At 44.5% G+C, this 27,249-nt stretch overlaps 1 protein-coding gene across 1 annotated transcript in view; it reads right to left on the reverse strand.

Moving 5' to 3' along the window:
- Nucleotides 1–27,249, reverse strand: part of armh3 (armadillo like helical domain containing 3) — a 170,020-nt gene that overhangs the window by 46,672 nt on the left and 96,099 nt on the right. Inside the window, exons 21-23 of the mRNA XM_080205969.1 lie at nucleotides 17,797–17,879; nucleotides 14,125–14,251; nucleotides 13,224–13,299 (exon numbers count right to left, since the gene is read on the reverse strand). Of these exons, the coding sequence (XP_080062095.1) occupies nucleotides 13,224–13,299; nucleotides 14,125–14,251; nucleotides 17,797–17,879 (286 nt within the window). The remainder of the gene's footprint in view (nucleotides 1–13,223; nucleotides 13,300–14,124; nucleotides 14,252–17,796; nucleotides 17,880–27,249) is intronic.

Genomic DNA, 27,249 nt, shown 5'->3' on the forward strand with positions numbered 1-27,249 from the left:
GGCAGTGACGGTGTCAGCGGGGCACTGATGGTGATGGTGTCAGTCTGATCTGCCATGCCTTGTCATTTCACCATTTTATTCTACCACAGAACTCTCCTCGCTGAAGGCAGAACAAGCTGATGCACTTAGGGAAGTTGAGGAAATTAATCAGTGTCTTGGCAGTTTAACTAATCTATCCCAGTTATCGACTATCTGCCTGGATCCTTAAGTGAAATGGATGCCTTTGTTTTTGCCCCAAAGATTTAGTGAAATAGCAGCACTTTTTTTTGTGAGTTTTGAGAAAATTACGGAAAATAATTTCTCATTCAGGGCACCCAATAGCAGCTCCCAGGACAGGTAGAGCACAGAGTTAGATACAGAGTAAAGTTCCCTCTACACTGTCCCCATGAAACACTCCCAGGACAGGTACAGCACGGGGTTAGATACAGAGTAAAGCTCCCTCTACACTGTCCCCCATCAAACACTCCCAGGACAGGTACAGCACGGGGTTAGATACAGAGTAAAGCTCCCTCTACACTGTCCCCCATCAAACACTCCCAGGACAGGTACAGCACAGGGTTAGATATAAAGCTCCCTGCACACCGTTCCTATCAAACACTCTGAGTTATTCACATTCCATAGATTATGCAAAGCTTCATGAATCAGACTCAGTGAGAGTGCGCTGGTGTCAGAATGGGGTGGAGATGGCCACTGATTTGTCATGCTGACTGCGCAGGAGGCACAGAGCCACAACGATGGAGTCATGTTCTTCGGACGTGTACAGATTTTGCGATAAGATCTCTATGCACAACAGCATGGGTTTCAGACAAGTCGCTGATCAGGTGAAAGTGGACACAATGGCGCATCGTGGCAGGTAATGGTGAAGATGAGATCAAATAGTACTGCAAGTAATAACATCTATTTACTATAATTCTTAACAGCTCACAGGTTTTACAGCAGAGAGAAATTCATTTGTGAATTATTCCAATTGCAAACTGCAGTCAATGGCACTTAAAGCTGCCTTATTTATTACCTCAGTGTAGAACAAGTAATGAGGGTGAACCTGCATCAGCTATGAATAGCATCTTCCAGAGAGCATCACTTTTTATAAGTCCTAATTGGTGGCTTTGTTTTACGTGAGTGAAATCTATAATAATGTTTTACTACAGAGGAACACACATAAATCACAACAATGGAATGAAGTGCCTGAGGACACAGTTAAAATGGATCAAACAGGAGCATTAATAAAAAGCAAATGTAGATATTAAGCTGGATGAAACATGGGCAGCAACAGCCTCTGGGTGTGGGTACTTGGAGCTTTGCAATGATGGCCAAACATTGAGTTTAGATTGTAAAATATTCAAAGTAAGTTCAGTACATGTACAATTTCAAAGAAATTTCAAAACTAAGATAATTTAATAACCAAATTAGTTTCAACTGAATGTTATTAAGTTATGAGCTGCATTCAGTAATTAAGAGCATTGCTGATGAAATTCAATTATGTTATTGACTTGATCTAATCATTAAGTCACTGGCTGAATTTCAAGGATCCATATATTGAATTAAATTTTAGCTAATTAATAAGCTGATGACTGAAGTTAATTCCTCAATGAATTCATTTGTAATTGGAGCAGAGATTGTGAGCAGCACACCTTTTGTTCACAGCTGCAGAGCGTCATTCACAGAAAAACTGTGACAAACAGAAAACAATTCCTGGAAGTGTCGAGCTAGGTTCAGCTCCTGGCTGAATGGCTGTGCACAGGTCTGCAGACTCACCCAGGAACAGTGCCATCCATTTGTCAGCCTAGGAATAACACAGCCTTGCCACACAATGCAATACAAGAGAGACAGGCTGCTAAAGTTTTTCATCTTGCACTCATCAGGACAGACACAAGAATACTAAATTTCAAAGGGGGAACAATGATTTATACTGTCTGAGGAAGTGCTGATTGCCTGGCAAGTTGACTGTGATTGGTCAAGACACTGACATGGAGATTGTGCCAGGAAATGATTGTCCTCCATGCTTTTGTTTAATTCATAAAAGGTTGAATGCGTGGACATGTTCCTTTTGTCTGCAGAGGACAGATCCCTGTGTGAATTTGAAACTTTGCTCCCATTAGCAATTTTAGTTTTTAAAATTCTCTCTTGGAATCAGGCACAAAATGGTGGTGATGGTGGCTGAGTGGTTCACTGGGCCACTTCAGAGAAAAGCTCAGAGTCAACACCCACAAGGTAGGAAAGTGGATTTCAAGCCCAGTATCATGGTCACACTGAACGGTGGAGTAGGTCAATAGGCCGTACAGTCTTCTCCTCCTGTTTCTTGTCTTGTAATCGTGGCAATTTTTAAAAAATAAATTTTTGGGATGTGGCTAGGCCAGCATTTGTTACCCATCCCTTGTTGCCCTTGAGAAGGTGGTTGTGAGCTGTCTTCTTGAACCACTGCAGCCTCTCGGGTGTAGGTACGCCCATAGTGCTGTTAGGGGAGGAAACTCCAGGATTTTAACTCAGCGATAGATCAGGGTGGTGAGTGACTTGGAGGGGAATCTCCACATGGTGGTGTTGCCAGGTATCTGCTGCTCTTGTCTTTCTAGATAGTAGCGGTCATGGGTTTGGAAAGTGCTGCCTAATGAACTTTGATATGTTTTTGCAGTGTATCTTGTAGATGGTACACACTGCTATCACTGTTTGTTGGTGGTGGAGGGATTGAATTTTTGTGGAAGGGATAACAATCAAGCAGGCTGCTTTGTCCTAGTTGAGCTTCTTGAATGTTGTTGGAGCTGTACTCATCCAGACAAGTGGAGAGAATTCCATCACACTCCTGACTTGTGCCTTGTAGATGGTGGATAGGCACTGGGGAGTCAAGAGTTACTCGCTTACAGATTTCTAGCCTTTGACCTGCTCTGGTAGCTACAGTATTTATATTGCTAGTCCAGTTTAGTTGCTGGTCAATAGTATCCCCAGGATGTTGTCAGTGGGGGATTCAGCAATGGTTATGCCATTGAATGTCAAGAGGTGGTGGTTAGATCTTCTCTTGTTGAAGATGGTCATTGCCTGGCACTTGTGTGGTACAAATGTCACTTACCACTGGCCAGTACAAGCCTGGATATTGTCCAGATAGTGCTGCATTTAGACACGGACGGCATCAGTATCTGAGGAGTTGCGATTGGTGGCTGAATATCGTGCAATCATCAGCAAACATCCCCACTTCTGACCTTATGATGGAAGGGAGGTCATTGGTGAAGCAGCTGATGATGGTTAGGACTAGGACACTACCCCGAGGAACTCCTGCAGTGACGTCTTGGAGCTGAGATGATTGACCTCCAACCACCAGAATCTTGGTGCCAGGTATAACTCCAACCAATGGAAGCTTTTCCCCGGTTCCCATTGACTCCAGTTTTGACTGGGTTCCTTGATGCCACATGCAAGGGCCATCATCTCACTGCCCTTCTGTCTTTCATCTCATTTGTCCATGTTTAAACCAAGGCTGTAATGAGGTCAGGAGCCTAACCTTAACTTTGCTGAGCAAGTGCTGCACAATAAAACTGTTGTTTTGCTGATGATGCTGGGGCGGCAATTGGCCGGGTTGGATTTGTCCTGTTTCTTGGGTACAGAACATACCTAGGCAATTTTCCACATTGCTGGGTAGATGTCAGTATTGCAGCTGTACTGAAATAGCTTGGCTAGGGGAGCAGCAAGTTCTGGAGTGTACATCTCCAGTACTATTGCCAGAATGTTACCAGGGCCCACAGCCTTTGCAGTATCCAGTGTCTTCAGCTGATTTTTAATATCATGTGGAGTGAATTAAATTGGCTGAAGGTTGACAACTGTGATGCTGAGGAATCTCCAGAGGAGACCAAGATGGATCATCCGCTCAGCAATTCTAGCTGAAGATGGTTGACAAGTTTTCAGCCTCACCTTGTGCACTGATGTGCTGGGCTCCTCTATCACTAAGGATGCAGATACTTGTGCAGCCTCCTCCTCCAGTGATTTGTTTAACTGTCCACCACCGTCAATGGCTGGACGTCACAGGACTGCAGAGCTTGGATCTGATCCATTGGCTGTGGGATTGCTTAGCTCTGTCTATTACTTGCTGCTTATGCTGTTTGGCACACAAGTAATTCTGTCGTTGTAGCTACACCAGGTTGATAACTCATTTTTAGGTCTGCCTGGTGTTGCTCCTTAGCATGCCCTCCTGCACTCTTCATTGAACCAGGGTTGATTCCCCTGCTTGGCGGTAATGGTTGAGTGGGGGACATGCCGAGCCATGAGGTTACAGATTGTGATGGATTTCAGTTCCGCTGCAGTTGATGGCTCACAGTGCCTCATGGACGCCCAGTCTTGAGTTGTTAGATTTGTTCAAAGTCTATTCCATTTACAACAGTGATAGTGCCATACAACACAATACAGACTATCCTCAATATAAGAACGGGACTTTGCCTCCACCAGGACTGTGCAGTGGTCACTTACCGATACTGTCATGGACAGATGCATCTGTGGCAGGTGGGTTGATGAGGATGAAATCGTGTATGTTTTTCCCTCTTTTTGGTTCCCTCACCACCTGCCACACTTCCAGTCTAGCAGTGATGTCCTTTAGGTCTAGGCCAGCTTGGTCTGTGCTGGTACTAGCAAGCCACGCTTGGTGACAGACAGCCACCCCTGGTGTCCTGCTAGTGAGACAGGGCATACCCAGGAATGGTGATGGTGGTGTCTGGGACATTATCTGTAAGATATGATTCGGTGAGAATGACTATGTCAGGCTGTTGCTTGACTAGTCTGTGAGACAGCTTTTCCAATCCTGGCATAAGCCCCCACAGATTAGTAAGGACTGTGCAGGCTTAATAGGGCTGGGCTTGCTGTTGTTGTTTCCAGTGCCTAGGTCAACACTGGGTGGTCCGTATCCATTCCTTGATGTTTTCTTAGTAGCGATTCAATACAACTGAGTGACTCGCTCAGCCATTTCAGAGGGCAGTTGAGAGACAATCAGATTGCTGTGTGTCTGGAGTCACACGTAGGCCAGACCATGTAAGGACAGCAGGTTTCCTTCCCTAAAGGACCAGTATGGATCAGTACTGGGACAGAGCAAGACAGGATTTCAGTGAGAAGAACTTCCAGTGAGAAGAACTTCCAGTAGCAACAAGACTTAAACAGCTGCTGGCACCTTAAGGACAAAGCAAATTAGTGAGAGGGAAGAGAGAACCAAGCAACAAAGGGGAGTCCAAAAGTCAAGAGGAAGGTTAGCTGGACAGCCCAAGGGAAAGCTCAATGAAGCTGTTAGGTTAATATTAAAATACGTTCAGTGGACATCTTTGATGTATCTAATTTTAACAGGCATTGAGCAACTGGAGACCCTGCCCAGGTAAACTGGCTGCTTTAAAAGATCAAATTAAAGTTAAAAAGTCAGAAACCTGCACAAACTTTAAATTATCCTAGCCTGATGTGTATTGGCCAGTTTTATTGGATTATTCACACAGTTGGGAGTCAACACCTAATTTCTACTACCTGGGACAAGGACAGCAGATACATGGAGACATCATAACCTGCAAATTCCCCTCCAAATCGCACATATCCTCATTTGGAAATATATCATTACTCATTCAAAGTTGCTGGGTCAAAATCCTTCTTAACAGCATCATTGGTGTACCTATTGTACCATGTACCACCTGGACTGCAATGGGTCACCACCATCTTCTCAAGGACAATTAGGAATGGAAAATAAATGTTGACAACACTAACATCCCATAAAGAAAATAAATACAATGGGCAATTCCAATCACACTACCTGCCCTACTGGGTATCACTGAACACGTCAGCTGCGAATCAGCGGGAAGCTCTGTCAACTGAGTCAAAAGGTCGTGAGTTCAAATCTCCCTCCAGAGACTTGAGCACAAATGTCAGCTGCGTTTTCAATGCCAGTGCTCTGGAGGTGCTGCACTGTCAGAGCTGCTGAATGAGATGTTAAACCGAGTCCCCATCTGTTCTCTCAGATATACAAAATCCCACTTCACTGTTTGAAGAGCCTCTTCTCGGGTCCAATATTTACTGTACAGCATCACCAAAACGGTACGTCACTGTCTTATTGCTGTTTGTGGGATCTTGCTATGCACAAACGGACTGGAATGTTTCCTACATTACAACAGTGACTGCACTTCTGGAAGCACCTCACAAAAGGTTGTTACAGAAGGTTAGGGGGCATGGAGTTGGGGGTAGGGTGTTAGCGTGGATAGAGGATTGGCTGTCTAATAGGAGGCAGAGAGTTGGTATCAATGGGTGCTATTCTGATTGGCGGTTGGTGACTAGTGGAGTGCCACAGGGATCAGTGCTGGGGCCTCAGCTATTTACCATTTATATAGATGATCTGGAGGAGGGAGCTAAGTGTAGGGTAACGAAATTTGCTGATGACACAAAGATGAGTGGAAAAGCAGATTGTGCAGAGGGTGTGGAAAGTCTGCAGAGGGATCTGGATAGGCTGAGCCAGTGGGCGAGGACCTGGCAGATGGAGTACAAGTGTTAGCAAGTGTGAGGTTATCCACTTTGGCAGAAATAATAGGAGGAGGGACTACTATTTAAAGGGCGAAAAGCTGCAGCATGCTACAGTGCAGAGGGACCTGGGGGTCCTTGTGCATGAGTCGCTAAAACCCAGTCTGCAGGTGCAGCAGGTGATCAAGAAGGCGAATGGAATGCTGGCCTTTATAGCGAGGGAGACTGAATATAAAAGCAGGGAGGTCTTGCTGCAACTGTACAGGGCATTGGTGAGGCCGCAGCTGGAGTACTGTGTGCAGTTTTGGTCGCCGCACTTGCGCAAGGATATTTTGGCCTTGGAGGGAGTGCAGAGGAGGTTCACTAGGCTGATACCTGAGATGAGGGGGTTGGACCATGAAGAGAGACTAAATAGACTGGGTCTGTACTCATTGGAGTTTAGAAGGATGAGGGGGGATCTTATAGAGACGTATAAGATAATGAAAGGGATGGACAGGGTAGAGGTAAAGAGATTCTTCCCGCTTAGAAAGGACAGCAGGACTAGAGGGCACAGCCTCAAGATAAGGTGGGGGCAGTTTAGAATGGAGTTGAGGAGGAACTTCTTCACTCATAGGGTGGTGAATCTCTGGAATTCTCTGCCCGTTGAAGTGGTGGAGGCTACCTCACTAAATATATTTAAGTCACGGGTAGATAGGTTTTTGACAGACAAGGGAATTAAGGGTTATGGGGAGAAAACGGGAAAGTGGAACTGCTCCACTTCAGATCAGCCATGATCTTATTGAATGGCGGGACAGGCTCGAAGGGCTAGATGGCCTACTCCTGCTCGTATTTCTTATGTTTTGATGTTCATTGGCTGCACAGCTACAACATTTCACACTTAGGGACATCCTGAGGTTGTGAAAATACGAAACATATCTCCCATACACTTTATACAATGCGCTGTTACTGCTATACACGTGTGTGTGTTCAGGACTAAGTGTTATGTCTCTTTAATTGTTTCTGACCAATTTGACAACAAGGAAAAGGGATCTGTGCCATGCCACACCTTGGAAAACTTAAACAAAGCAATGCAGCTTAATTTACAAGGTGTTTCCTGATTGAAGTCCAACATGGGAGAGAGATAAAACCCCCAAATGACTCTGGTGATGTCACAGCATGTCATATGACTTATCAGAGTGATACATTGCTTTACAATATATAACATCCCTCCCCTTTTACTTCACTACTACAACAACAAACGTTTAAATATTAATGATTACCCACTATAAACATCAGTTACATTGCCAAGTATTATTATCTACATATGTACAATCAAGAGAGTCATTTTCATGGATGTTGATTTTGATCTGGTAAGATAGGACGTTCCAGAGTCTGATCCTCATGAATATCGGGTACATTATCTTGTGAAGTTGCTTCATTGTCAGCTTCCAGAGATGTTAGTTGTTCTCTTGGACTGAGAATCTGTGCTTGGTTCTGTAGTAATCATTGGTTCACGGATTTCACAATCTTGGGTTTCTGATCTAAGCCTTTTTGACACTCTCTACTAATTCACTTTCTGAAGTCAGTATTTGATCTGTCTCTCTCCGGTATGTTCTCTCATCATCGAATTGCACGGTACAGGAGATCGGTCCTGAATTAGTTAGAATGGATGCAGGTACCCACTTGAGAGTAGTTTTTAGCTAAAACCCTTTTACCTTGTTTAAAACTCCCCAGTTTCGAAGTTCGTTCATGGCGAGTAACATTTGCTTGTTGCTGTCAGAGTGCAGGTGGTGTGAGTAGATCGAATTTAGTTCTCAGTTTCCTTCTCAAGAATAACATTGCCGGTGAATTTTGTGAGGTGGCGTGAACCGTGTTCCGATAGGACATAAGAAAGTTGTTTACTCTCCTGGATAGTGATCCTTCATCTTTGGACGCTTTAATGACATATTTCAGTGACTCTACTAACCTCTCCACCAATCTATCAGTAGATGGATAATACAGGGCAGTCCTTATATTGCTCTTAAGATAATCCACAAATTTCTGGGATGTGAATTACATCTCATTATTGCTGGCTAGTTGTTCAGGCCTTCCAAATAAAGAACAAAAAAAATGATAGTACAGGAATAGGCCCTTCAGCCCTCCACATCTACACCAACCATGCTGTTCAACTGAATTAAAACCCCCTACCCTTCTGGGACCATATCCCTCTATTCCCATCCTATTCATGTATTTGTCAAGATGCCCCTTAAAAGTCACTGTAGTATCCGCTTCCACTATCTCCCCCGGCAGCGAGTTCCAGGCACCCACCACACTCTGTGTAAAAAAAACTTACCTCGTACATCTTCTTTAAACCTTGTTCCTCGCACCTTAAAGCTGTGCCCCAAGTAACTGACTCTTCCACCCTGGGGAAAAGCTTCTGACCATCCACTCTGTCCATGCCCCTCATAATCTTGTAGACTTCTATCAGGTCACCCCTCAACCTCCGTCACTCCAGTGACAAACCAAGTTTCTCCAACCTCTCTTCATCGGTAATGCCCTCCATACCAGGTAACATCCTGGTAAATCTTGTGAACAACTCAACCAACTTCTCTATTGTTCTTTCCATCATGGTGCCTTTCATTATCCTGACTTTGGGCCACTTTGAAAGTGTGTCCACAAGGGCAAGGAACATGCAGTCTTCAATGAGTCCCCCAAAGTTGATATTTATCTTCTGCCAAGGTTAAGAACATAAGAACATAAGAACATAAGAAATAGGAGCAGGAGTAGGCCATCTAGCCCTTCAAGCCTGCCCCGCCATTCAATAAGATCATGGCTGATCTGTCGCTGCTCAGTTCCACTTTCCCGCCCTCTCCCCATAACCCTTAATCCCCTCTCTTATCAAAAACCCATCAACCCGCGTCTTAAAAATATTTAGCGAGGCAGCCTCCACCACTTCAACGGGCAGAGAGTTCCAGAGATTCACCACCCTTTGAGTGAAGAAGTTCCTCCTCAACTCCGTTCTAAACCGCCCCCCTTTTATCTTGAGGCTGTGCCCCCTAGTCCTACTGTCTTTTTTGAGCGGGAAGAGTCTCTCCACCTCTATCCTATCCATCCCATTCATCATCTTATACGTCTCAATGAGATCTCCCCTCATTCTTCTAAACTCTAACGAGTACAAGCCTAGTTTATTCAGCCTCTCCTCATAGCTCAACCCCCTCAACTCCGGTATCAGCCTAGTAAACCTCCTCTGCACTCCCTCCAAGGCCAAAATACCTTTGCGCAGGTGCGGCGCCTAAAACTGCACACAGTACTCCAGCTGCGGCCTCACCAATGCCCTATACAGCTGCAGCAAGACCTCCCTACTTTTATATTCAATCCCCCTCGCTATGAAGGCCAGCATCCCATTCGCCTTCCTGACCACCTGCGGCACCTGCAAGCTGGGTTTTTGCGACTCATGCACAAGGACCCCGAGGTCCCTCTGCACCGTCGCCTGCTGCAGTTTTTCTCTGGCCAATCGCACGGGTGGAGTATTCCAAACTCTAACACACAACTGGCATTGCCCCATTTTTTCTTCTATTTGTGAGTTAAGTTCCAGCCACCAAAAGTAGCTCAGTGCGAGTTTTGTCATCCACACTATCCCCCGATGACTTTCATGCAGTTGATCCAGGATTTGGCTTTGGAAGCATGGAAGGACGATCACTCTGATCTCCCATGGTAATATTCAATTTTGGACTGTTAATTTGAGGTCCCTCATTATATAAATCGGAATTCAGGATTTTTTTTGTTTGTCCAATAATGTTCCTGTTAAAACCATGTCCATGACCTTCCCATTACTGGGTCATTCCTTGTGTGCCTTTGCACCTGAGACAATGTTATTGGGGCATTTTAAAACTGGGAGAAATACATTAATGAGCTGTCTTGTGTTTCAGTTTATCCTGAAGTGGCAATCTCGATAAGGCATCTGTATTGCCATGTTCTAATCTCCGATATTTGATTTCATATATATAAATATAAAGTCATCTTTCAAACTGACTTGCTACAAATGATAGAATTCCCTGGTATGGCCCAAAAGTGGCATCATTGCCTGTGGTTGGTCAACAAAGTAAATCATCTGCCATACAGAGACTGGTGAAATCGTTTCATGCCAAACATTATGCTCAGCGCTTCTTTCTCAAATTGTGCATAATTTAGTTTGTGTTTGATACCGTTTAGGATGCAAATGCTATTGGGTGCTCCTTCCTAGTTGCCATAACAGATACAACAGCACCCATCCTGGAGGGCGATGCATCACATGCCAGTTGAATTTTCAACTCTGGGTTAAAGCGGAACGATACCTCAGATTGCTTAAGCACATATTTCACACTCTTTCATCCAATTCCGTTGTTGGTTAGCACTCAAATGGCTTTAATAATTTTGCAAGGTTTGGAATGAATTCTCAAAACAATTGTTAAGTTAAAGTTTATTTATTAGCATCACAAGCAGGCTTGCATTATCACTGCAATGAAGTTATTGTGAAAATCCCGTAGACGCCACACTCTGGCGCCTGTTCGAGTACACTGAGGGAGAATTTGACATCTAAACAGCATGTCTTTGGGACCGTGGGAGGAAACTGAAGCACCCAGAGGACGCCCATGCAGACATGGGAAGAATGTGCACACTCCACACAGACAGTCGCTCAAGCTGGGAATTGAACCTGGTTCCCTGGCACTGTGAGGCAGCAGTGCTAACCACTGTGCAGCCCAGAAGTCCTAAAAATTATTGCAACTGTGGCACGTTCTGAAGTCTTGGCACATCTAAGATCTCTGTCATTTTCATAGGTTCTTTGTTTATTATGTGACCTCAGTAACTGATGGCTGATTTGAAAAATTCATATCTCTCTTTCTTCATGCCGAGGTTGTATTTTTCCAGACACTTCAACGTTTCCTCTAAGTTTTATAAATTTTCCTGTTCAGTTCTACCTGTGTTTTAGAATATCATCCAAATAACACTGGACACCACTGAGGCCATTTAAGATTTGGTCCATTGACTCCTGGGATATGGCCGGTGCCGATGTTATTCTGAACGGTAGAAGCTCATAATGGAACAATCTCCTGTGGGTAACAATCATGAGCAGTGGCTGCAGGTCAGTTGCCACGCTCATCTGGAGATATACTTGGGACAAGTCTATCCTAACTGCTGACCACCAGCCAATCCAACATGTAGGCCCTCGATTAGTTGCAAGGGATACTGGTCGATGCGGTACTGGATTTATCGTCATCCCCGCAGATATGTACAGAACCATCAGATTTCATAACTGGGATGACTGGAGTTTCCCAATCGCTCATCAATCATTCCATCCATGCCTAATTTCTCTAGTTCCACTTCTACCTTCACTTTAATGGTATAAGGCACAATTCTTGCCTTGAAGCTTCTAGAGTTGCTATCAGGTTTGATCTTGAGCTTCACCTCCACTCCAGTCATGGGTCCTAGGATATTCTCGAACACCTTTCTATGCTTCTCCAGAGGTTTCAATGGCGTGTTCTTGCTGCCAACCAACTGGTTAACTGCTCCCCAGTTTAGTTTGATTTTGTATAACCACGTTCTTCCGACAAGTGCAGAAAAAGTTTCCTTTACTGTGTGCAAAGGTAATTGTGCTGATTGATTATTAGCTGAACTGTGATATATCCCTTCAGTGGAACTACCTTCCTGGTATAAGTTTGCAGGATTACGTTTGAAGATATTAGTGGTAAGTGTTTAAGTTTCTGATTGTATTATGTTTTCTGGTAGATTGACACAGTAGTTCCCATATCTACTTCCATCTTTAATTCTTGTCCATCTAACTTTGGATAAACCCAGAACCATTGGATATCTGTTTTCATGGATAGGAAACCTAGTCCAAGTACTTGGATCTTTCCTAGTCCAGTATCATCTTGGAAATTTTGTTCCCTAAGAAATATTTTATAGGCCCTTTTTTTAGATCTTGATGTGTTCTTGTGTTTGCACACCTTTGGGATTTTCGAAGTCTGTTGTGCCTTTCTTGCCGCAGCTTCTACATTTATTTTCTCTACTCCAACATTCATGTGGAGAGAGCCCCACCTAAGCACACCAACGGCATGCTTGCATTTTAATAGATTTTTTCTGCCCGTTCTCATTTTGTGTATTTTGGCTCCAGCTCCAATTTGGGAAGCTTCTTTTGCGGCCAACTCCATGAACACCACAATCTCAAGAAGCTTTAGGGTTAAAGAGCTTTTGGTGAGTAATTATCCTTGATTTGCTTCATTTCGAAGTTCACGGTCTGCAAGGATCAAGCCAAACTGGCAGTACTTTGCTAACCTTCTCAGCGTTGCAACGAATTGTGATATATTGTCACCCTCCTCTGGGCTCCGTTGATGAAATTGGAATCTCTCAGCAATTATTAAAAACCAAGTTAGTTGCCAGTTATTTTCCTTGTTGTGTTTGTGTAGTTGTTTCTAATCAATTTGACAATAAGGAAAAAGGATTTGAGGTGCCACACTCTGGGTTACTTAAACAAACTCATGCAGCTTTATATATAAGGAGTTGCCTGATTGAAGTCCAACATGGGAGAGAAATAAAAATCCCCGAATGCCTCTGGTGATGTTACAGCATGTACGTGACTAATCACACAGAGATGCATTCCTTTACAACATGTAACACTATAAATTGCACAAGTGATATAACATTTGTATTGTAACATTTAAAAACTAGGTCAGATCAACCAAAGGAAGAACAGTGAAAGTAGTCCCTTCTGATATAGAGTCCACACTGGTTTATGCCAGAGTTTAAGCTCTCCATGTGCGTGTGCTCCTTACCTGACGTTGACCAGTGCATGTGTCACTTTGCTTGCTGGCTCCTTCCACTGACCACTATTTGTTGAAAGTCTTAAAACTGTAACAGAGCCAAAATAAAGGTTACAAGCAGTCACTTCAAACTCATCGGCAAAAATATTTATATTAACCTATGTTGACAAAAGGTTATACCTGACACATGTCCAACGACAACCTGCATTAATGTATAATCTTTGACAAAGTGAATCACGCAGGAAGTTTCACAGAGGCACAAGAGAAAAATATTGGACAGAGATTTAGGAGAGGTGGTGAAGTTTTGGGATAAACTTTCAAAAGGCTTGGAAATAAAGTGAGGAGGAATTTGGAGGGAGAATTGTAAGGAGTGAAACCTGCGTGACTGATAGCATGACCAACAACATGGAGTGAACTAAAAGGAACACATGTCTTCGAAGGCACTAAGGATTTGGTGTGCTCTTCAAACACAATAGCGAGGCACATAACCCGGGCTGACTCTCCTAGTGCCACACGGTTTCAGTTGAAACATTAAACAGGGGCACCAGCTGCTCTCTCAGATCATCATAAGTTCCACAATACTCAGGTTGAAGGGCCGAGTGGCCTCCTCCTGTTCCTAATTCATACTATTTGAAGAAGAGTAAGGGACTTGTCTCCAGTACCCTCGTATGTATATTTATCCCTCACACAACTTCACAAAAGAAGAATTATTTCATTATTGTCCCATTGCTGTTTGTGGGATCTTGCTTTGTGTAAATTGGCTGCCACATTTTTTTACATTACAACAATGTCTACACTTAAAGAAGGAAATCTATGACTGTGAAGTACTTTGAGATGTACTCGGCTTTGAAAGAAGCTACAGAATTGCAAGTCTTTCTTTCAACTCAATTTCTCAGCAAGCAAATAAACTCACCCATTGAATATAGGTTATCGAAGACTTGGTGCATTCGAATAATCTCATAGTAAAGTTCATCGTAACTACTTGGTGTGGGGAGGAACGTGTCACCGTACGTAATAAACACGTTGAATAAATTCACAACCTGCAACAAAAGAAAGCCAGTGGCACAATTATTCCAGCACAGCGGTCAGAGGATGGTGGATGATGGAGCAACCCTGCCCTATCTCCTCCAAGGAAAAGGAGTTCTTACTCCATCTCTTTTAGTATCACTTTAGTCCAATCATCCCCAAAGGCATTCAGGTTGCCATTACAAACAGACAAATGAGAAACATTCTTCTGACGAAAGTCAAATTCTATTGACAGGTTATACTGGCTAGGCTGGTTCTCACTCAAGTTGGACAATTAAGCAGTGATCTAACTGAAGAGTTTAAGACGATTAAAAGATTTGGTTGGGTCAATTGACAGTTTATTTATTAGTGTCACAAGTAGGCTTACTTTAACACTGTAATGAAGTAACTGTGAAAATCCCCTAGTCACCACACTCCGGTGCCTGTTCAGGTACACTGAGGAAGAATTTAGCATGGCCATTACATCTAACCAGCATATCTTTCGGAATGTGGGATGAAACCAGTGCACCCGGAAGAAACCCATGCAGATATGGGGAGAACATGCAGACTCCACAAAGACAATTACCTGAGCCAGGAATCTAACCCAGGTCTCTGGCACTGTGAGGTAGCAGTGCTAGCCACTGTGTCGCCCTGGTTGGAAGTACCTAAAATTAGAGCCAGATCATCCAGGGTGATGTCACAAGGTCAGGTCAGCGCTGCTCTTTCATCAGATGAGTGATGAAGGAGCAGCGCTCCGAAAGCTGGTGATACCAAATAAACCTTCTGGACTTTAACCTAGCGTTGTGAGACTTCTTACTGAGCCCATCCCAGTCCAGCATCTCCACATCATGTCACAAGGGACAGTGGAAATCTGGAACTGTCTGGCTGGGAGTCGACTGAAAAGTTCAAAACTTAGATTGATATAAAAGCAAATTACTGCAGATGCTGGAATTTGAAACCGAAAGACGGAATGCTGGAAAATCTCAGCAGATCTGGCAGCATCTGTAAGGAGAGAAAAGAGCTGATGTTTCAAGTCTAGATGCTGTCAGGCCTGCTGAGATTTTCCAGCATTTTCTTGTTTGGACTTAGATTGATTTTTTTGGGGGGTAATAACAGATTACAGAACCAAGGCATGTAAATGGAGTTAGGATAGAGATCAGCCATGATCTAACTGAATGACAGATCAGACTGGAGGCTGACTGGACTCTTCCTGCTCCTGTGCTCTCTGCTTGTTACACTAACTCGAGCAATAATCCAGTTTAGTGCCTAGGCAGAAAGATCAGACAGCAGAATTCTCACAAGTGCATTCAGCTTTGCCTGCTGACATCCAGTTTTAATTTTGGGGCTCAGATGACTGAAAAATCCAGCTTGAAAGCAGAAAACCAGGGAGGGATGTTGTAGGTTAAAAAGGGGCTCATGGGACAAGGGGATGGGTTCCATGGAGAGGGGTAGGGACGGGGCATGGAGTGGGGGTACAGTTTATAATCACCAAGCTGATCACTCTGGTGGCCTTTTCCTCTCCCTTAAAGATTATACGTCAACTGTCCACGTGACTTCATCAGCCTTGTTGCTAGGTTTTTGTTGCTAGGTAACACAGAAGAGCAATCCATCACTTGCAAAAATCCTCTTTTTTGCTGCAATCTGCAAACTTTAACATTTCATTTAGTGTAGTGGCTCTTTTTTATCATTAATACATACCATCCACAGCCAAGTTCAGGGAGAAATCTGTGGTTGTCCAATTAGAAATACCGCTACAGTTAGCCAAACCTTCTGCTTTGCACGTTTAAGCCAATTCAGTATCCATTTGTGTTGACTGCTTTGATCTCACAAGCTCTCATTGCTGCCAACAACTGAAGGAAGCATCTGTGCTCTCATGGAAGTTTTCCATCAATCAGTCAGTCACACAGTGACAGGGCCGCACTATCGAGGGGACAGTCAGTCACTCAGTGACAGGGCCGTGCTATCGAGGGGGCAGTCAGTCACACAGTGACAGGGCCGCACTATTGAGGGGACAGTCAGTCACACAGTGACAGGGCCGTGCTATCGAGGGGGCAGTCAGTCACTCAGTGACAGGGCCGTGCTATCGAGGGGGCAGTCAGTCACTCAGTGACAGGGCCGCACTAAGATTCAGCTAGACATGCAGTCACAGGGTCATACTATATAGGGGTTAGTCAGTCACACAGTAAACAGGGCCGTACTGTCTAGGAGTCAGTTACAGACCGGTAAGGCTGCGCTATTGACAGGACAATGAATCACAGTTTCATACATTATAGTAAACATTTACTGATGATACAATGACAGGTAGGAAAGTAAATTGTGAAGTGGCCATGAGGAGTCTGCAAAGGGACATGGATAGATTAAGTGCAGAAATGTGACAGGTGGATGGATAAGAGAAGGCCAAATGCAGGCAAATGGGGTTAGCTTAGATGGGCGTTTTGGTCAGCATGGACCAGTTTGTGTCGAAGGGCCTGTCTCCGTTCCGTAGATTCTATGATTCTCTGAAAATATGGGAAAATATGAATTTGCTCAATTTGACAGGAAGAATAGAAAAGCAATATATTGTTTAAATGGGGTGAGATTGCAGAATTCTTCAGGTACAGAGGATCTGGGTGTCCTGGTTTATGAATCACAATGTTCATGGATTGAAGGATCATCTAAATCTAAAACATTAACTCTGCTCTCCACAGATGCTGCCAGACCTACTAAGTTTATCCAGCATTCTCCTGTTTTTATTTCAGATTGCCAGCATCTGCAGTATTTTGCTTCTACACAGTTAGTGTGCAGGTACAGCAGGAGATTAGGAAGGCAAATGGTTATTGCACATGGAATGGAATACAAGAGGGATGTTTTGCTACAGTTGTATGGGGTGTTGGTGAGCTAGAGTATTGTGTACAGTTTTGGTCTCCTTGTTTAACAAAGGATATCACAGAATTACAAGCAGTTCAGAGAAAGTTCATTGGATGACTTCTTGTCATGAAGGGGCTATCTTACAAGGAAAGGTTATCCAGGTTTGGCTTTGTCCATTGAAGTCTGGAAGAATGAGAGGTGATCTTATTGAAACATGTAAGATCCTGAGGACACTTGACAGAGTGGATACTGAAAGGATGCTTCTCCTTGTGGGAAGGACTAAAAACCAGGGGGCACAATTTAAAAATAAGGAGTCTCCTATTTAAGATGGAAATGAGGAGAATTGTTTTCTCTCAGAGGCTTGTGAATCTGTGAAAGTCTTCTTCAGAAAGTGGTGGAGGAAAGATCCCTGAATATTTTTAAGGCTGAGGTGGATGGATTTTTCACTAACATTGATGATTTCTGGGGTTGGCGGGAATGTGGCGTTCAGGCCACAATCAGGTCAACCATGATCTTGTTGGATGGCTCTGGCTCAAGGGGGCTGGATGGCTTATTCCTGCTCCTAATTCACATTCCCACATAATTCTGATACACTCCATTATAAAAAGTCTAAACTGCCTGATAGGAGCTGAGAGAGTTTTGCAGTAAATTGCCTCTCTGTCCTGTCACACCTTGGGGTTACCGTGAGACCCTAAAGAGAGCAGAAAATGTACATTGAAAAGTGATGGCTCACCATTAAGGCCAAAGCAAAGATGTTGTATTTTCCCAGGAGCACAGTCTCATTCGACATCAGGAACTTTAGCAGGTTGATTAGTGCTGAAATTACATGAAGCAGACAGTAAGAAAAGTAAGAAAACAAAAAGACATAAGAACATAAGAAATAGGAGCAGGAGTAGGCCATCCAGCCCTTCGAGCCTGCCCCGCCATTCAATAAGATCATGGCTGATCTGTCGCTGCTCAGTTCCACATTCCCGCCCTCTCCCCATAACCCTTAATCCCCTCTCCTATCAAAAACCCATCAACCCGCGTCTTAAAAATATTTAGTGAGGCAGCCTCCACCACTTCAACGGGCAGAGAATTCCAGAGATTCACCACCCTTTGAGTGAAGAAGTTCCTCCTCAACTCCGTTCTAAACCGCCCCCCTTTTATCTTGAGGCTGTGCCCCCTAGTCCTACTGTCTTTTTTGAGCGGGAAGAGTCTCTCCACCTCTATCCTATCCATCCCATTCATCATCTTATACGTCTCAATGAGATCTCCCCTCATTCTTCTAAACTCTAACGAGTACAAGCCCAGTTTATTCAGCCTCTCCTCATAGCTCAACCCCCTCAACTCCTGTATCAGCCTAGTAAACCTCCTCTGCACTCCCTCCAAGGCCAAAATATCTTTGCGCAGGTGCGGCGCCCAAAACTGCACACAGTACTCCAGCTGCGGCCTCACCAATGTTCTATACAGCTGCAGCAAGACCTCCCTACTTTTATATTCAATCCCCCTCACTATGAAGGCCAGCATCCCATTTGCCTTCCTGACCACCTGCTGCACCTGCAAGCTGGGTTTTTGCGACTCATGCACAAGGACCCCGATGTCCCTCTGCACCGTCGCCTGCTGCAGTTTTTTGCCCCGTAAGTAATAGTCCTTCCTACCATTCTTCCTACCAAAGTGGACCACCTCACACTTGCCAACATTAAATTCCATTTGCCATTTCCTGGCCCATTCGCCCAGCCTATCTAGATCCTTCTGCAGACTCTCCACACCCTCCGCACAATTTGCCGTTCCCCCAATCTTGGTGTCATCAGCAAATTTCGACACTCTACACTCGGTTCCCTCCTCCAGATCATCTATATAAATGGTAAAAAGCTGAGGCCCCAGCACCGACCCCTGGGGCACTCCACTACTCACCATCCGCCAATCCGAATAGCACCCGTTGACCCCCACTCTCTGCCTCCTATTAAGACATCTGCTAAATTTCTCTCCTACTCCCTTGATAGCACTGCCTAATGGTAGGAAATGATTCACTGGTTTCAGATTCCCATCTACATATTCACTTCCCACGATCAGGCCAGAAGACTAGAATCATAGAATCCCTACAGCGCAGAAGGAGGCCATTTGGCCCAACGAGTCTGCACCGACCATAATCCCACCCAAGGCTGCTTAGTTACTTGCTAATCTCTCTAACCTATCATGTACCAGGACACTAAGGGTTAATTTAACATGTCCTATCAACCTAACACATCTTTGACCATGGAGGAAACCAGAGCACCCGGAGGAAACCCACGCAAACATGGGAAGAACGTGCAGACTCCACACAGACAGTGACCCAAGCCGGGAATCGAACCCAACTCCCTGGAGCTGTGAGGCAGCAGTGCTAACGACTGCGCCATCGTGCCACCCCTCTCTGACTGAACCATTCCCCAGCCCAACAGAAAGCCATGGCCTACCACTTTCACATCTGTTCCTAGGCTGAGCTCTGCTAACTCGACATGGACTGAACAATCAGAGTAAAGAACCCCTGGTGAGCAGTTATGTATCAGTCTGATAAACAAAGCCCTGGAGGTTTTCACTATTTCCTTCAGAATGTGCGATCCAGAATTCACTGTGATTAGTTAATCATTAAAAGTTTGTGAAATGGTGCAAGTGTTCATCAAAAAAGTCAAACTTTTCACTGTATACTAATACACGTGACAAAAATAAATCAAGTCAAATGGACGTTCACTTTCAATGGGGTTAGAGTACAGAGAAGAGGAACTGATGTTTCACTTGTCCAGAGCCCGGAGCAGACTCTAACCACAGTAACAGTGTTCAGTTCTGGGCATCACAGGATGAACTGACTTTGGAACGGGTGCAGAGTTCAGCAGAATGATACAAAGGCTTAAAGAGTTACGAAGATACATTGCATAAACTTGGTTTCTACCTCTCTCTGTTTGAACAGTTGAGGGGTGATCTAACTGAGATGCTTACATTTTTTGTTTTTGCAGGGTAGGCCGTTGGACCCGTCAAGTCTGCACCAACTCTCCAGCAGAGCATCTCACTTAAACACTATCCCTGTTAACCCACATATTTACCCCGCTAATCTCCCAAACCTAGACATCTTTGGACACTAAGGGTCAATTTATCATGGCCAATCCACCTAACCTGCACATCTTTGGTCTGTGGGGAGAAACCAGAGCACCGGGTAGAAAACCTATGCAGACACAGGGAAAAACATGAAAATTTCTCACAGTCACCCAAGACCGGAATTGAATCTGGGTCCCTGGCGCTGCGGGGCAGAAGTACCACCGTTCCGCTCCATAAACGAGTTCACTGAGGTAGGTGGACGGAAACTATTTCCTCTGCTTGAGAAATGTAGAATAAGAACAAGTTCATTCAGGCACTAAATCACAGAATCCTACAGTGCAGAAGGAGGCCATTCAGCCCACCAAGTCTGCACTGACCATAATCCCACCCAGTCCCCACTCCCATATATTTACCCTGCTATTCCCCCTGACACTAAGGGGCAATTTATCATGGCTAATCAACCTAACCTATACATCTTTGGAGAGTGGGAGGAAACTGGAGCACCCGGAGGAAACCCACACAGACACAGTGAGAACATGCAAACTCCACACAGTCAGTGACCCAAGTCAGGAATCGAACCTGGGTCCCTGGTGTTGAAGCAGCAGTGCTAACCACTGTTACCATGCCATCCATATTTAAATTATATTTAAAATGAAAATATGAAAAATATTAAATAAACTAATCCAAGGTCAAAGAGAACGAGAATCTCTTGCCCAGACAAAACGCATCTCGCTTTTTAAAAGAAAGTCGGGATGAAATGGCAGGGGCATCAACATCGACTGAATAGAAAAATGTTTAGTGCCAGAGGACAGCTGGATAGCTTACATTATACCCATACCAGAGAAGGCAGACAGAACATGTCCAGGGAATTATAGAAACATCAGGTTAACATTGCGTAGTAAGAAAAATGTCATTTTTACTAAAAGAGAAAACAGAAAAGCATGTAGAAATAGATTCAGCTTGCATTACAAAAGGAAAACTTTATTGAATTATTTGCAGTAGAGCAAGTAGGTAAGGAGAATACAGTAGATTCAGCCTACTTATATTCCCATGAATGATATTGGAGATTGCAATCAGGGGACAAATGGCAGAACGGATTGCTAATTAGCTTTAAAAACAGACAGTGGGAGTAAAGGATAGCTTTTCTGAGTGGCGGAAGATGGAAAGTGGGGTCTTACAAGGATCAGTGCTGGGACCACTGTTCACAAAATTTGTATTAATAATTTAGACTTTGGTATCAGAAACACAGTTTCTAAATTCTAGATGCCTGAATTAGAGTGTAATAAATACTGAAGAGGATTTTAACAAATTACAAGATAAACAAACAACGGATTTATAAGGAGACCATAAGACATAGGAGCAGAATGAGGCCACTCAGCTCATCGAGTCTGCTCCGCCATTCGATCATGGCTGATATTTTTCTCATCCCCATTCGCCTGCCTTTTCCTTATAACTCTTGATTCCCTTATTAATCAAGAACTCATCTAGTTCTGTCTTAAAGACAATATGTGACCAAGGTCATTGAGTATATGGAAAATAAAAATCCAAATGGGGTTAAGTAACAAAGGGAACTGGGAATACAAATATACAAATCACAAAAGATTACAGTGCAGGTCAGTAAAATTTAAAGTTTATTTATTAGTCACAAGTAGGCTTACATAAATATTGCAATGAAGTTACAGTGAAAATCCCCAAGTCACCACATTCCTGCGCCTGTTCGGGTACACTGAGGGAGAATTTAACACGGCCAATGCACCTAACCAGCACATCTTTCAGACTGTGAAAGGAAACGAGAGCACCCGGAGGAAGCCCACGCAGACACGGGGAGAACATGCAAACTCCACACAGACAGTGACCCAAGCTAGGAATGGAACCCAGGTCCCTGGCACCGTGAGGTATCAGTGATAACTACTGTGCCACCCAGCCACTCCCAATAAGGCAACAACCAAAGAAGCCAAGCACTAGGGATTACATCTAGGAGGATAGAATTGAAAAGTAAAGAGGCTACTCTAAACTCATATTTAGTTTTAGTTAGATATAGTTTGACGGTGCTGTCTACAGTTCTAGTCACCATATTAATGAAAGGATGTAAAGGAACTGGAGAGGAGACAGAAAAGATTTACAAGGATAAGGAAGGGATGAACAAGCTGAGTCTTTTCTTTAGAAGAGAGAAGGTTGACTGGTAGCTCAATACAGATCTTTAGAATTACAAAAGTTCTTACTGATTGGAAACTGCAAGTGTTTCAACTTCTGGGGTCAAGTAAACCAGAAGCCATCAATACTAATGAGTTACCAAGAAATTAACTTCCTTATGCAGAATGCAGTGATAATGTGGATCTCACCACCACAGGGAGTAGTGGAGATGAACAGACAGCACAAAGAAAGATAATTGCAATTGTTAGAGGTCAATCAGCTCTGTCCATGGACATGAGCAGAATATCTTTTCCCTCAGAGGGTGGTGAGTCTTTGGAACCCTCTTCCTCAAAAAGCAGTGGAAGCAGAGTCGTTGAATATTCTTAAGACAGAAGTAGTAGGATTCTTGATAAACAAGCGTGTGAAAGATTATCAAGGCTAAATGGGTGGTCAATCAGATCAGCCATGATCTTACTGGATGGAGAGCAGGCTTGAAGAGCTGAGTGGCTCCTAATTCATATGTTCGTATTTTGTATCACGGCAGGAGTTCCTCAGGGTAATGTCTGAGGCCCAACCATCTTCAGCTGCTTCATTAATGACCTTCCTTCCATCATAAGGTTGGAAGTGGGGACATTCACTGATGATTGCACAACGTTCAGCACCATTTGCGACTCCTCAGATAGTGAAGCAGTCCATGCACACATACAGCAAGACACAAACAACATTCAAGCTTGGGCTGACAAGTGGCAAGTAGGATTTGCACTCCTTGTGTCAGGCGATGACCATCTCCAACAAGACGAATCTGACCATCTCCCCTTAACATTCAAATGGCATTACCATTACTGAATCCCCACTATCAGCATCCTCAGGGGGGCAATTACCATTGATCAGAAACTCAACTGGACTAGCCATGTAAATACTGAGGTTACAACAGGTCAGAATCCTGCGGCGAATAACTCACTTCCTAACTCTCCAAGCCAGTCCACTATCTACAGCGCACAAATCAGGAGTGCGATGGAATACTCTCTACTTGCCTGGATGAGTGCAGCTCCAACACTCAAGAATCTCAGCACCATCCAAGACAAAGTAGCCCACTTGTTTGGCACCTCCAACACATTCAACATCCATTCCCTCCACCACTGCTCTACAGTTACAGTCATCTGCAAGACACATGACTGAAACCTCCTTCAGCAGCACCTTCCAAACCCACAACCTCTACCATCTAGAAGGAAAGGGGCAGCAGATGCTTGGAAATAGAACCACCTGCAAGTTCCCCTCCAAGCCACACACTATCTTGATTTGGAAATATATCACTGTTCCTTCAGTATCGCTGGGTCAAAATCCTGAAAATCCCAAACAGCACCATGGGTGTACCTACACTACATGGACCACAGCAGTTCAAGAAGGCAGCGCACCTTCTTAAGGGCAGTTAGGAATGGACAATAAAAATACTGGCTGAGCCAGTGACAGCCACGCCCTGTGAAGGAATAAAAAAAATTCCTGATGGATTTAAACAGAAGTTCAACAAAGAATGGAATTAAGGGTTATGCTAATAACGTTGGAGAAGGAACAATGAAGCATAAATGTTGGATGACCTGGTGGGCTAAATGGCCTGTTTCTGAGCTGCATATTCTTTGTATTCCCATGCAGAGGTGGGCCATTTAGGCATCAGGAATCAATTCTTTACATCAAGTTTCTCTCACCAACTTTTACAGATGCACCATAGAAAGCATTCCTTCTGATTGTATTTCAGCTTGGTATGGCTCCTGCTCTGCCCAAGACTGCAAGAAACTACAAAGGGTTCTGAATGAAGCCCAGTCCATCACGCAAACCAGCCTCTCATCCACTGACACTGTCTACATTTCCCGCTGTCTCAGGGACTCCTTTTTAAAAATTCATTTGTGGGTCATGGGCATTGCTGGCTGGCCAGCATTTATTGTCCATCCCTAGTTGCCCTTGGGAAGGTGGTGGTGAGCTGCCTTCTTGAATTGCTGCAATCCATGTACTGTGGGTTGACCCACAATGCCGATAAGAAGGGAATTCCAGGATCTTGACCCAGCGGCTACCAAGGAATAGTGGTGTATTTCCAAGATGTGGAGATGCCAGCGTTGGACTGGAGTAAACACAGTAAGAAGTCTCACAACACCAGGTTAAAGTCCAACAGGTTTATTTTTTAGCAAAAGCCACTAGCTTTCGGAGCGTTACCCCTTCATCAGGTGAATGGGAGTTCTATTCACAAACAGGGCATATAAAGACACAAACTCAATTTACAAAATAATGGTTGGAATGCGAGTCTTTATAGGTAATCAAGTCTTAAAGGTATAGCTAATGTGAGTGGAGAGAGCATTAAGCACAGGTTAAAGAGATGTGCATTGTCTCCAGACAGGACAGTTAGTGAGATTGTGCAAGTCCAGGCAAGTCATGGGAATTACAGATAGTGTGACATGAACCCAAGATCCGGGTTGAGGCTGTTCTCATCTGTGCAGAACTTCTTCTTGGACACACTCATCTCCATTAAGGACAGTCACCTCAGCACTTCACTGTACCGCAAGCCCACAGATAACCTCATGATGCTCCACTTCTCCAGCTTCACCCTAAACACGTTAAAAGAAGCCATCCCCTAAGGACAAGCCCTTTGTATACACAGGATCTGCTCAGATGAGGAGGATCGCAACAGACACCTTCAGATACTGAAAGACGCCCTCATAAGAACAGGATACGGCGCTCGACTCATCGATCGACAGTTCTGACGTGCCACAGCGAAAAACCGCACCGACCTCCTTAGAAGACAGACACAGGACACGGTGTATAGGGTGCCTTTCGTCATCCAGTACTTCCCCGGAGTGGAGAGCTACAACATCTCCTCCGGAGTCTTAAACATGTCATCAATGAAGACGAGCATCTCGCCAAGGCCATCCCCACACCCCCACTTCTTGCCTTCAAACAACCGCACAACCTCAAACAGACCACTGTCCGCAGCAAACTACCCAGTCTTCAGGAGAACAGTGACCACAACACCACACAACCCTGCCACAGCAACCTCTACAAGTCACGCCAGATCATCTGACGTGAGAACACCATCCACCAGGTACAGGGCACATACTCTTGCAACTCTGCAACGTTGTCTACCTGATATGTTGCAGGAAAGGATGGCCCGAGGCATGGTACATTGGGGAGACCATGCAGACGCTACAACAATGGATGAATGAACACCACCCAACAATCACCAGGCAAGAGTGTTTTCTTCCTGTTGGGGAACACTTCAACAGTCACGGGCATTCGGCCTCTGATCTTCGGATAAGCGTTCTCCAAGACAGCCTCCACGACACACGACAACACAGAGTCGCTGAGCAGAGACTGATAGCTAAGTTCTGCAAACATAAGTACGGCCTCAACCTGGATCTTGGGTTCATGTCACACTATCTGTAACTCCCATGACTTGCCTGGGCTTGCAAAATCTCACTAACTGTCCTGTCTGGAGACAATACACATCTCTTTAACCTGGGCTTAACGCTCTCTCCACTCACATTGTCTGTACCTTTAAGACTTGATTGCCTGTAAAGACTTGCGTTCCAACCATTATTTTCTAAATTGAGTTTGTGTCTTTATATGCCCTGTTTGTGAATAGAACTCCCACTCATCTGATGGAGGGGCAGCGCTCTGAAAGCTCGTGGCTTTTGCTACCAAATAAACCTGTTGGACTTTAACCTGGTGTTGTGAGACTTCTTACTGGATATATTTCCAAGTCAGGATGGTGAGTGGCTTGGAGGGGAACTTGCAGGTGGTGGTGTTCCCATGTATTTTATATATTTACTATTGCCAGGGCAGGTGGGTGAGGTAGAGGTAGGCGAACATGTGGCGAACAGTGACCACAAGTCCGTCTACTTTAGGATAAAAATGGAAAGGGACGAGTGCCGTCCAAGCGGAAGTGTGCTGAACTGGGGAAAGGCGAGCTATGGTAGGATTAGGAGGGAGCTGCAGCAAACTGACTGGGAGGGACTGTTAGCTGGCAAGTCCACGGTTGGCAAGTGGGAGGCTTTTAGGGACAAAATGAAATGGTTGCAGGGGAGGTTTGTTCCGGTTAAGCGAAAGGATGGGAAAGGTAGGATTAGAGAGCCGTGGATTACGGGGGATATTGAAGACTTGGTTAGGAAGAAGAGGGAGGCGTATGATAGGTCAAAACAAATGGGTACGGAGTGTGCGCTGGAGGAATATAGAGAGAGTAGGAGGGAGCTAAAAAGGGGAATTAGAAGGGCGAAGAGAGGACATGAGATGGCTTTGGCCGGTAGGATTAAGGATAATCCTAAGGCATTTTATTCCTATATTAGAGGCAAGAGAGTAGTTAGAGGGAAAATTGGTCCTCTTAGGGACAAGAGTGGAGAGTTGTGTATTGAGTCGGAGGGAATGGGGGAGCTCCTGAATGAATACTTTGCGTCGGTATTCACGAAGGAGAGGGGTTCGGAATCGTGCGGTCTCTTGGAGGGAGCGGAGGTTCAGTTGCAGGATATAGTTATTACGAGAGAGGAAGTGCTAGGGCTTTTAGGTAGCGTAAGGACGGATAAAGCTCCGGGGCCTGATGGTATTTATCCCAGGCTGCTTAGGGAGGTGAAAGATGAAATTGCTGGGCCTCTGGCGCACATCTTTGTCTCTTCTTTGGACACAGGTGAGGTCCCAGAAGACTGGAGGGTAGCAAATGTGGTCCCGTTGTTCAAAAAAGGTAGTAGGGATAACCCTGGGAATTATAGGCCAGTGAGTTTGACGTCGGTGGTAGGGAAGTTAATGAAAAAATACTTAGGGGTAGGATGTATGAGCATTTGGAGCGTTGCGATCTGATTAGGGATACGCAACATGGCTTTGTTAGAGGGAGGTCTTGCCTTACGAATCTGGTGGAATTCTTTGAGGAGGTGACAAGAACGGTTGACGATGGGAGAGCCGTTGATGTCATCTACATGGATTTCAGTAAGGCGTTTGACAAAGTCCCTCACGGTAGGCTGGTAGAAAA

Source organism: Carcharhinus amblyrhynchos, chromosome 17 (assembly GCF_965287045.1).
Source record: "Carcharhinus amblyrhynchos chromosome 17, sCarAmb.v2.hapA, whole genome shotgun sequence".
NCBI classification, from domain to species: Eukaryota; Metazoa; Chordata; class Chondrichthyes; order Carcharhiniformes; family Carcharhinidae; genus Carcharhinus; species Carcharhinus amblyrhynchos.